The sequence below is a fragment of the Cucurbita pepo genome, unplaced genomic scaffold (assembly GCF_057944985.1).
Source record: "Cucurbita pepo subsp. pepo isolate OVF unplaced genomic scaffold, ASM5794498v1 scafford_8, whole genome shotgun sequence".
Taxonomy (NCBI): Eukaryota; Viridiplantae; Streptophyta; class Magnoliopsida; order Cucurbitales; family Cucurbitaceae; genus Cucurbita; species Cucurbita pepo.
This window is the reverse complement of record NW_028257913.1, coordinates 57,295-69,911: the sequence shown is the minus strand read 5'-3', so window position 1 is coordinate 69,911 and position 12,617 is coordinate 57,295. Positions and strand designations below refer to the sequence as shown.

General features: G+C 34.8%; 1 protein-coding gene across 1 annotated transcript; it reads left to right on the top strand.

Annotated features, from left to right (window-relative positions):
• Positions 1-11,190: 11,190 nt before the first annotated feature.
• On the top strand, positions 11,191-11,943 carry LOC147785973 (uncharacterized). The gene has a single exon (XM_087120915.1). The coding sequence runs from the start codon at positions 11,191-11,193 to the stop codon at positions 11,941-11,943; it is 753 nt and encodes a 250-aa protein (XP_086977041.1).
• Positions 11,944-12,617: the final 674 nt, after the last annotated feature.

Genomic DNA, 12,617 nt, shown 5'->3' with positions numbered 1-12,617 from the left:
ACATAAAACTACATTATAGTCACTTACGTGACTCATCCACTCACTCTAACTTGCAATTACGGGACCTATCATCATAACGTACTAGAACCTAAGCCTCCTTTCATTCTCTAGTAGCTCTTAGTGCCCCGGACACCCGTTAAGGGGGGTACAAGGTCACAACATTTTTTTCGTTTTTATTATTGTTTAATACAATCCCTCTAGCGAACATATCATATCATTTTTCATATCATTTCTCATATCGTTTTATTTACGAATCTGAGTCATACCGTTATAGGAACGTATAGCATCCTAACCATATCGTTTTATTTACGAATTTGAGTCATACCGTTATAGGAACGTATCCTAACCATATCGTTCTATCATTCTATCATAATCATATCCTTTTCTATACATAACCTAACCATATGCTATGTCAATCATATCTTAGTCATATCGTTCCATTACGTTTATCGCATCCTTCTCGAATCCTATCTCACACATATCATTGATTATGTCAATCATATCTTAGTCATATCGTTCCATTACGTTTATCGCATCCTTCTCGTATCCTATCTCACACATATTATTGAACACATGATGATGTAAGAGTTATCATATCATTCACGTATCATAACATATACATAACATATCATAGTCATATCGATTTATAAACAATTCAAACATATGAAGTTTATGACACATGCAAAACCACAGGGCACGTGTCAGCATCAAATATAATCATGCCGATAGTAAGGCCACTTACCTGATTAGCTTAAGTTGTTGTCACTAATTTAAAGTTCAATTCTATCCTTTGAAATCCAAGTCAACTCATGTGAGCCCATGACATCAGTTTTAAATTCGAACTTTTACAAAATTATTCCTTTAATTTATAATGATTATGTTAGATTTCATGTGAACATTAGAATATTTGCATGAATAAAAGTCCGAGATATTTAAAGTTCAATTTTTTTTTGCTGGGTTTAGTTCTTTTCACCCTATCTCCATTTTTCTTTTTATATTTAATTTTAAATTCTATTTATTGAATCTTTCCTCTTTTTTCTATTAGTATTGGTCTGTATTTTATTTTTTCCTCGGGGTTATTTTCTTTTCTCCCAGTATTTAATTTTAATTTTTAATTCTTTTGTTTTATGTGGAGCTCTTTTCACTAAATCTCCATTTTTTTATATTTAGTTTTAATTTTTAATTGTTTTATGGTAGAGTTTTTTTTCCACCAAATCTTTGTCTTTATTTTCTTCTCTCTCCATATTTAGTTTTAGTTTTTAATTCTATTAATTGAATCTTATCTCTGTATTTAGTTTTAGTGTTTAGTTCTATCCACTGAATCTTCTTTACTTCTAAATCTGATTTTTTTTTTCGTTTAATTTTGTTTAGCTGGATGAGAGTCCCACAGCTAGTTTAAGGAATGATTATCGGTTTATAATCAAAGAATACTATCTCCATTCGTATGAGGCCTTTTGGGAAAGCTCGAAGCAAAGCTTATGCTCAGAGTGGACAATATCATACCATTGTGGAGAGTCGTGTTCATCTAACATGGTATCAGAGCCATTTTATTCTCTCTCTAGCATAACTGATAGTTGGTGGTGATCATCTATTATGGTATCAAAGCCATTTTATTCTCTCTCTAGCATAACTGATAGTTGGAGTAGGGGCTATTTTTATATTCTTTCTCTAGCTTTGTATGTGAATCTTTTCTGATCTATTTTTTTATTCTCTCTAGCATAACTGGTAGTTAGAGTAGGGGTTGAAGAGTGATATTTGAGGAAGGAGTCCTAAGATATCAGTGAAGGAAGGGATGGGTTAATTATTTATTTATTTCTTTATTATTGTTATAATTATTATTTTTTGTAAGTTGTTACAATTAAACAGTTGGACCTATTGCTCAAATAACAATGAAAGCCTTCAAATATTGCACAATTAATTCTAGAATTGAAGAGAAAATTGAATTGTATTATATTCATATTAGGAAATGTCCATAAACAAGAGACTTCAAAACAAAATTGAAGAGAAAAGTGATTTAAGAGTATTTTTGAATTTTTTTTTTTAAATTATGAGTATTAACAAAACGTTTGAAAGTTGAATTGTATTTTCAAACAAGATATTAACGGTTTCATCTCACTAACAATAAACTTATTTTTTAATTTTATTTATTTATTTATTATTATTATTATTTTTAAAGAATATTGATCAAACATTTCAAGGTTCTAAGGATATTTTGTTTAAACACTAAAATTTATAATTATTAGCTATTCTTTTGATCATGGACATTATGGACATATAGTTGTTGTGGTGTAGTGGTTATCACTTGTTAATTCTACAAAATCTTTTTTTGGAATCCCATTCTAACTAAAATGGTTCGCTATACCAAATTCTATGACATTGATGCCGATGGGAAACATTTTTGTTCATCCAAGACTCATACTCTGAGAAATTTGTGTAACGCTCACTATATAGAACTTTAAGTTCGATTAAGAGTTTGTCCAATTACTCCCTTTAGAATTTATTTAGACCATTACAAACTAGTTTAAAAACCTTCTCGAAGATCTAGTTCATTAAATTATACAAGTTGTGGATATTAATGAGTTAAAAGACCTCACAGGCACTCATAACTACCACATTGAAACTTAAAAGAAAATCTTTGAAACATTATCTTTCTTCAACTCCTATACTTAAGAGAACTTTCTTCAACTCCTATCTCTTGACTTTTGTTACCTTAATTTGTTCCTTATATTTAATAAATAAATGCACGAGGCTTCATGCATTCCCCGTGACATAGTCTTAATATTTGCATCCAAAGCTTCATGTGTTCGGTGCGATACAATTTACATACCTATGTCCAAGGATTCACGGGTTCCTTGTGACATAGTTGAAGTACCTACACCTAGGTGTTCATAGTTTCCTACGACGTATTCATTGTCGTAAGACCATATTGCACTACTCATCGGGAGGTCTTTAAAATATCTCGGGTTCTCGTTCAAGAGTTTTTTTGTTAAGTCTTGAAATACAACTAATGAAAAATTCTTAACAAGTACACCCTAATCCATATGAGTCATAAATATTTTTCTACATGCATAAATCTTTCATATGTATCTTGTCACTTAGTACTCATAAAAACCTTGATTCCTTATCAAGTGTCTTGAGGGGTAGTTACATACTTTTTCTCTTAGCTCATATCCCTAAATTGTTATAATCTCCTTAAAATCTTTCATACTTACCCTTATATTGTAAAGGAGTCTCATAAATTTTCGTAGTATTTTGAGTATTTAAGATCTTGAAAACATCTTAGAATTCTTATAGGGATAGTTTGGTTATTTACCACTGCAAATCTTGGTTTAAATCTTCAACATATTTTAATGGCCTTGTAACATAAGTCTCATTCAATTAAATGTCATTTAGGGGTCACTTTGCTCCTAAGCCAGCTATATATAATTATAGGGGAATTTTAGTCATTTTACACGTACCCTTGGTTTAGCCTTTTATCATAATCTAATTATTATCAAATTTCATACATAACCTTATCATATCATATTGAGTCTTCTCCTAAAATTTCATGAAAAATAGAATCCATTTAGTATGATTGTGGTTTAGGCACATTGTAATCAATTTCAACCTCAATTTAGTATTGGAGAACTTAAATACTTACCTCAACCTCAATTTCAATTTTCTCACTTTCTTCTAGATGACTTGCTTTCTTCGGACAACAAGATCAATAGTTTAATCAGTTTCCTTAATTACATTGTCCTCCTAGTTTAATCCATGTTTATAAATATTTATAAAACTTTGACCATAATTATAATATCTCATCCACAATGTGGCTCGATTGTACCTTTAAAAATTTTCAATTAGTGTTAGGCAGGGTGGTTTTCTACATCTCACGACTTCCTGAGCTTAGCTCACATTAAAGTCATTTATGTCATTCATAAATGAGTTTAGGTATACAATGTTCAACTTTTACTGTGTTAGCTCTTTTTTTTTTTTTTTTTTTTTTTTTGTTCACACCGATACTTAAATTATTATTTACATACTTCATAGTCAAATTTCCTTTCGACACTACCACTTTTAATATCTGTAGCAGACTATAAGATGCTGTCATCTCTCAAGTTTTCTTGGTCGTTTTCATTTGAATATATTTAATCGTCAGTATACGTTGATACATTTTTCCCATCTCTATGGTCATAACACTGCGTATTTTAACTATGTTCAAGACATCTGACATAAAATACTAAACTCTAGCTCCCCATTCATGGTACAAACCTTACTAATCTAAACACTATCAATATATTAATTAATATTCATATTCCATGATGGGTAAATCATACCAATTCTGTATTAAAATAAACATATAACTAAGTCAACAATAATACAGTCAATGGTGTCAAAATTTAATTAGGAGTTATAGTTGATAATGACCAAGCAGTAACAACATATGAAATCAACAACATTTCCTTTTCTTATCTTATCCATGACATACTTGATGATGATCGGGTTGCATAAGATGTGGGACCATGGAACATGTCAAGCCTATCTCGTAGGCTAGTCTACAGAATCTATAACCTAGAACTCTGATACCAACTGTAACAACCCTAGATTTCTACTAACCTAAAGTCGCTATCGTCATCACAACATACTCTCTTATGCGGAAATAAATCTTTTAAACTTTATCCTAAAATACTGTCATGGACTTACGTGTCCGAAAATATATTTAAAACAACATAACCAAATATTGAATAGAAAAAATAAACATTAAAAGTAAAAACACCGTGTACTAACCTAAAGTCTAAGAAATGAAATACCATTATCCTATGCATGTGCCATGGTCTTTACTTGTGATGTCGTCGTAAGCTCTACAGGGGTGTCTTGCCTTTACCTGTAATAAAAGTGGCACATGACTTGAGTATTTTAGGAAATACTCAATAAGTGACTCCACTATTAGGGTCACGGAATGCAAACACATGCAACTCATGCTTAGGGACCTATCATTAAAACCATCGTAGGGTGGCTTCCAGTCTGGATAAAATTGGATGTGCGTGCAAGTGTGAGTCTTCAGGCGGTTCGCACGCCCCCTAGACCCATCATAGTCGAGCTGGTTGTCCATAGCCAGACGTCCGGAGGTCAGCAAATCTCAAGTGTCTTGCGAGGCATGATCATGATCATCGCAACATTATGTTAGAAATAATGATCATTTTCTTGTCTCATGACGTACGCATTTGTACCATCGTAAAAGGAGACATTCCCCGATGCATCTAAAAAACTCCTTCCATTTTCCTTCATATCATATCATTTTTTAACATTGTCTTTAAGACATGTATCGGGGTTGAATACCGTATCATTCCTATCATACATCATATTATGTCGTACCATGCACATAACATGTCCTTCAACATATTATATCATAGAAATATCATATCATAGACATGATGTCATAGACATATCACATCATATCATAATGCATGTCTCATCATGTATTATATCGCCGAACGTATTACACCATAACATAAATCACATCATCAGCACATCACATGTAATGGCCCTAGATTTTTACTAACCTAAAGTCACTACCATCATCATAGTATATGCTCTTGTGTGAAAGAAACATTTAAAACATCATCGTGAAACATAATCTTTATCTTAAAACATTACTTCAACTTAAAACACTGTCATGGACTTACGAGTTTGAAAACATATTTAAAACTATATAAGAACAATAATAAATAAAGCAAGTAAAAATTCTAATGAAAAACATCCCATACTAGTCAAAGTCTAAGAAAAGAAAATATTACTATCCTATGCACGTGGCATGGTCTCTGATTGCAATGTCGTCGTCAACGGTACAGGGGTGCTTTGCCTTTACCTAAAGTAGAAATAGCACATGACTCGAGTATTTTAAGAAATACTAAGTAAGTGACCCCACTGATGGGGTCAAAGAATGCAAACATGTGTAACTAATGATCTAGGACCTATGGTTAAAACGGTCATGGGGTGTCCTCCAATTTAGACAACATTGGATGTGTAGTACTTCCCTACACACAACCCACACGTGCGAGCTGGATCCCAGGCAGTTCACACACCCTAGACTAGCCTACGACGTAGATCTTGTAGACTTGATGTGTTCCATGGTTCAATCATTGATGCTCTGTCACCATTATATACACAATGCATAAGATTAAAAAAGGAAAATGTCATGATGATATTTATTGCGATTGGCTCTATGTTTTAAATGTTATGTAGCATGAAAATTGACGAGCTTTAATTATATTATATATTGCAGCATGATGCTTGATTTAATTTCGCTATTATATGCTTGCAATGTTGTATGAATTTTTTTTGTGTACTATGATATTGTATTGTTAGTAAATGATAGACTTAAATAGAATTATCTTGGTTTTTAGAACCATGTCACCTAGAGGATGTGGAAGATGAAGAAGAGGAAGGGGAGGACCCCCTATTAGATGTAGAGGAAGAGGTGAGGCTAAAGAGAGCTCACCTCGAGAAGGATTAGTAACTAGGAAGGATGCAGCTGCATTGCCTCAAGTTGTACCGCCACAAGCTGCACCACCTCTAGCAGCACCAGTGACTTGAATAGACCCCATTACTAGTTTGATGTTGGAGTCGTTTTAGGTCATGATGCATGTCATAATGATCACCCAACAATCCAACACTTGCAATCTACTAGAGTAGTGAACTGGCTACGAGACTTCAAGCGGTATGATTCGCACCCATTCACTAGTACTACGAGAGATCCAACAGGGATGATGGGCTATACTAACATGCGCAGTGGACGTAAAAGGAAAAGAGAAAACAATGGATACGACATCCATAGTAAACGAATTCTCAAGTGTCTTCCTAGAGGATTTACCAGGAGTTTCTCCTTCACAAGCTGTAGACTTCGGATAGAACTCAAACCAGGAACTAGACCTATCTCTAAAGCACTATACCACATGGCTCCAACGAAATTAAAGGAACTAAATTTACAAGTACAAGATCTACTATAAAAGGGTTTAATTCGACCTAGTTTATCTTGTTGGTGTGTGCTGGTGTTGTTTGTGAAAAAGAAAGACGTGTCCATGCGCCTATGTATTAACTATAGGGAGTAAAACAAGAGAACAATAAAGAACAACTACCCACTCCCTCGCATCGAGGATTTATTCTACTAGCTCCGAGAGGCGACAGTATTTTCCAAGATAGACCTTCGATCAAGCTATCATCAGATTAAGATTAAGGAATGAGATGTATCGAAAACAACCTTTGAACAAGATATGGCAACTACGAGTTTGTAGTGATGTAATTTTTCCTCACCAACGCCCCAGTCGTGTTCATGAAATTAATAAACCATGTATTCAAGGAATGTCTAAACATGTTTGTTATGATGTTCATAAACAACATTCTAATATACTTGAAAACGGATCAAAAACACCAGGAACACCTCCGAAAAGTCTTAACTATCTTAAGGTAGAACAAGTTGTACGCCAAATTTTCCAAATGTGCATTTTGGCTACAAAAAGTCTCAATCTTAGAACACGTAGTGTCTAAAGATGGGATTTAAGTGACTCCACTATGATAGAAGTCGTCACTAAATGGGAACATCCAAGTACGGTTACAGAGGTATGAAGCTTCCTCGGGTTAGCAGGCTACTATCGAAAATTTGTCCGAGACTTCACTAGAATAGCCTCGCCTCTTACACATTTTACAAGGAAGAACATACCTTTTATATGCAATGACGCATGTGAGGCCAGCATCCAAGACCTAAAATAAAGACTAGTGTCAACTCCAATGCTCATGTGATCATAAAGCTCGGAGGGATACGTAATCTACAACGATGTATCTAAAAAAAGATTAGGGTGCGTGTTGATGCAACATTGTAAGGTTGTTGCTTATGCATCACGCCAATTGAAAGAATATGAGAAAAACTACCCTACGCACAACCTAGAATCGGCTGCAGTAGTATTCGCAATTGTAACGACCCAAAATTTTCTACTTAATTTAAGGTTGCTACTGTATACATACCATAAACATTGAATGCGAAAGACTTCATTTAAATTCCATGAAATATAACCTTTAACTTAAAAACACAGCCATGGACTTACGTGTTTCGAAAACATCTTTAAAACGACACAACAAAAGACCCGAAATAAAATAAATAAGCGTTTAAGTTTAAAACATCTTATTCTATCCTAAGTCTAAGAAAATGAATACCACTATCCTATGCATGTGCCATGATCTCGAGTTGCGATGCCGTCGTCAGCCGTACAGGAATGCCTTGCCTTAACCTAAAAAATGTAGTAGCACATGGCTTGAGTATTTAAAGAAATACTCAGTAAGTGACCCCACTATATGGGTGAAATGCAACAATCACATGCAATAAAATGATGGGACCTATCTTTCGTTTCGTTTCTTTTTCGTTTCGTTTCGTTTCATTTTCCCTACGGTGTAATCCTAACAGGTAATCGTGGACGTGTACCATATACTCTACACGCAGCCCATACGTGCGAGTATGAGCTCACCAGCTAGTTCGCACACCGCTGGGCCACTGTCCCTAGCCGGTGGGCATGCTCTAGGGGCCTACCGGGACCCGTTAAAACTAAAACCGTCACGCAATGCTATGCAGGGCATAACGATCGTTGTCCTGCCATTTGGATGTACGCGTCCGTACCCTCGTGATGGGATAGGGGTATCCCCCCAAATGCATGATCACACAATATGCATGAGGTCCCACTAATCCTACAGTCATCATTTAATGAACATAACCCCGTGTCACGTTTTCATGCTTACATGTCATTCTCATTCTCATTCTGTTACATATCATACATATTCCTAGCGGGGTTATGTATCATGCAATTTACCGTATTTCATGTCATACAATTCATTCAGTTACATTCCAATACTCATACAACAAGCCATAATCATGCAAGGGTCACACATCGTCACATGCATTCATATCACATCAACTAAGCAACATAAATAACATACATTCACGTTCACATGATTTTGTACTTAAGCACAATAATCTAGCATACAATGTATCATATCATAACCAAGTCATAACGTAAACACTTCATAATCATATCGTTCTCTAACTTACAATAGCCTTAACGTTCCTATACCTATCACAGACATATCATTACGTGACGTACCTTGGTTATATCGTCACAAGAACGTACCCTAACGATATCGTTCTATCAATCTATCACAAACCTATCCCTTTCTACCCATAACCTGACCGTATTCTTTCATCAATCTCTCCTATCCATAGCACTCCGGTATGTAACCTAACTCTAACATTTCATGAACGTATCTTACTCCTATCGTTACATTTCATTTTGTGCATCCTTCTCGTACCCTATCTTTAACATCTCCTAGAGCACATCGTACCATAATTATTATCATACAATCCACATATAATAACATAACATAACATAACATATAGGAAGCATATCGATCCGCAGACAATTCACACATATCAATATATATGACACGTGCAGAACCACAGGGCACGTGTCAACATCAAATATAACCTTGCCGATAGTAAGGTCACTTACATGGCTAGCTTAAGTCATTGTCACGTATATATCCTTACTGAAAGTTCGATTCCGTCCTTTGAAATCCAAGCCAACCTATGTGAGCCCATGATATCAGTTTCAAGTTTGAACTCTATACAATTAATTCTCTAATTTACCTTGTTGAAATTATGATATTTACTGTTAGACAGAATTTAATGGAGTTTCATGCCCTCTGGTATCTCCTGTTATAGTTTTAAATTCTGTTTAACAAATCTTCCCTCAATCTTCCCTCCTCCCTCATGGTAATTATTTTCATTCCCATTCTGTAAATATATTCTCAGTTTTGTAAACATCTGTAAATAAATATTACTCTAATTCTATATTTATTTTCGACCGATATTATTGGCCAATTTTAATTTGGCTACTATCTTACAGATTTATGGATCTGCCAGCTAAAATTATATTGATTCTAACCTTATTTCCTATAACTTCCGATGCTAAAAAGAAATCTAATTAATTGAACATGGGATCTGATTATTACATACGGTAAGATAGGAAAAATTGATCCTAAATTAATTTCTTATAAGCATAACTATAAAGGAAAAGGAGTTCTCAGATAGAATTTTACCGTAATAACTGACAAAGATCTCTAAATCTGCAATCTATTCAAATACTTCTTCTCAAATTTGAAGATGGTTGTTTTCTGTTTTTTTTTTTTGTTAGGTTTTCTTTTTCTTTTCTTTTTTTTTTTCAGCTTAGATGGGCAGAGGAGAGATAATTGTGGGAAAGAGGTCAGTGGAGAGAGATGGGGAAAGATTTATTTTTTTATTTTTTTATTTTTTTATTTTTTTATTTTTTTATTTTTTTATTTTTTTAATTAATTAATTAATTAAATTTATTATTTTATTATTATAATTTTAACTATTTTTATAATTATTTTTATTCTTTATTTCTTTATTTATTTTTGGGCTATTACAGCAATATAGATATGGTGACACTCCCTGTATGGAGAAAAGACCCAAATTTACACAGACCACCAATAGCCTAAAATATTTCTTCACCCAAAAAAAATTTTGTTGGTTGGAATTAGTGAAGGACTACGATATAGATATCCAGTACCACCCTGGAAAGGCAAACGTAGTCAGACATGCCCTAAGTTATAAAACGGCACACTCGTTCGTCCTCATCACTGGAGAGTTAAAAGTACAAGCCATGTTAGTTTGTTCAAAAAGTTTTAGTTGCTATTTTTAGGTTACAGTGGATGTAAAAGGAAAAGAGAAAACAATGGATACGGTATCCATAGTAAACGAATTTCCAAGTGTCTTCCCAGAGGATTTACTAGGAGTTTCCCCTTTACGAGCTGTAGACTTCGGGATAGAACTCAAACCAGGAACTGGACCTATCTCTAAAGCACTATACCACATGGCTCCAATAGAATTAAAGGAACTAAAATTACAACTACAAGACTTACTATAAAAGGGTTTCATTCGACCTAATTTATTTTGTTGGTGTGTGCCGATGTTGTTTGTGAAAAAGAAAGACGGGTTGATGCGCCTATGTATTAACTATGAGGAGTAAAAAAAGAGAACAATAAAGAACAAAAAAAGAGATCATGTTGAAAAATATGAATCTAGGTGCGGAAAGAGTGAAAGAAGTTAGAACGCAGACTCTTTGGCAGGAGTTTGAAGCGTTGAGGATGGGTGATTCAGAAAGTATTGATGAGTATTCAGGAAAACTCACCATTATTGTCAACAAATTGAGAGGGCTCGGCAATACTGTGGATGATATCCAAGTAGTTAAGAAACTTTTACGATCCACCTCTGCAAAGTTTCTTCAAATCACTTCAACGATTGAGGAGTTCAGTGATCTCAAAACGAAATCCGTTGATGAGATTATTGGATCACTCAAGGTACATGAAGAAAGGTTGCAAGGGTTTGAAGAAAAGGATGAAACCGTTCTCCTCACTCATGCAGAATGGAAGGAACGAGAGAATGCAAAATCCTCAAAGAAAGAATGGAAGGATCAAGGCAGTTCCAAAGGAGGCAGAGGACGGGGTCGTGGAAGATGGAGAGGCCGTGGGAGAAGTGACTTGCATCGAGGAGATGAAGGAGAGTCGCAAACTCAAAAGAAGAAATTTGACAAAAGTAAAATTAAACGTTACAGGTGTCAGCAAATGGGATACTTTGCATCAGAGTGTTCCACAAAAGACGAACAACTCAACTTGATAGAGATGCAAAAGGATGAGGAGTCTTCATTGCTGATGATAGAGACGTGTGAAATTAAAACCACACATGACAAAGACCCTGATTTTGTGATGTTGAATGAAACTATAGTGCCGTCATCAGCCAATATTGGAACTAAAAATTCCTGGTACCTAGATACTAGAGCAAGCAACCATATGTCAGGAGAAAGAAGGGTGTTTCGTGAGCTCGACACATCTGTTGTTTGAAAGGTACGCTTCAGTGATAACTCTGCAATAGACATTTGTGGTCGAGGAATAGTGCTCTCAAATTTATCAATGCCAGACAATACCTCAAATGCATCATTGTCAAGCTCATCGATGCCGAAAAAATTCAGGTCTCTAGAAGATATTTATAGAGAACTGAACGAAGCAGAGGAGGAAGCAATGGACCTTTGTCTTCTTTCTATAGAGGAACCAACTTCATATAAGAAAGCTGCTAAGAATGAAAACTAGAGGAATGCCATGATGTCTCAAATTCTCTCCATTGAAAAGAACAGAACGTGGGAACTCACAGATTTTTCGAAGAATCATAAAGTAATCGACATCAAATGGATTTTTAAATTAAAGAAAAATCCAGATGAAGAAATCATGAAACATAAGGCGAGACTCGTGGCAAAGGGATATGTACAGCAGTTTGGTGTAGATTACAGTGAAGTATTCCCACTAGTGGCCAGGTTAGAAACAGTGAGATTAATTCTTGCCTATGCAACCTTTAAGAACTGGGAAGTACATCATATGGATGTAAAGACAACTTTTCTGAATGGCGAGTTCGAAGAGGAGGTGTATGTTGCTCAACCAGAAGGGTTCGTAACAAGGAAAATCCAAACATGGTGTTAAAACTACGTAAAGCCTTGTATAGATTAAAACAGGCTCCGAGAGCC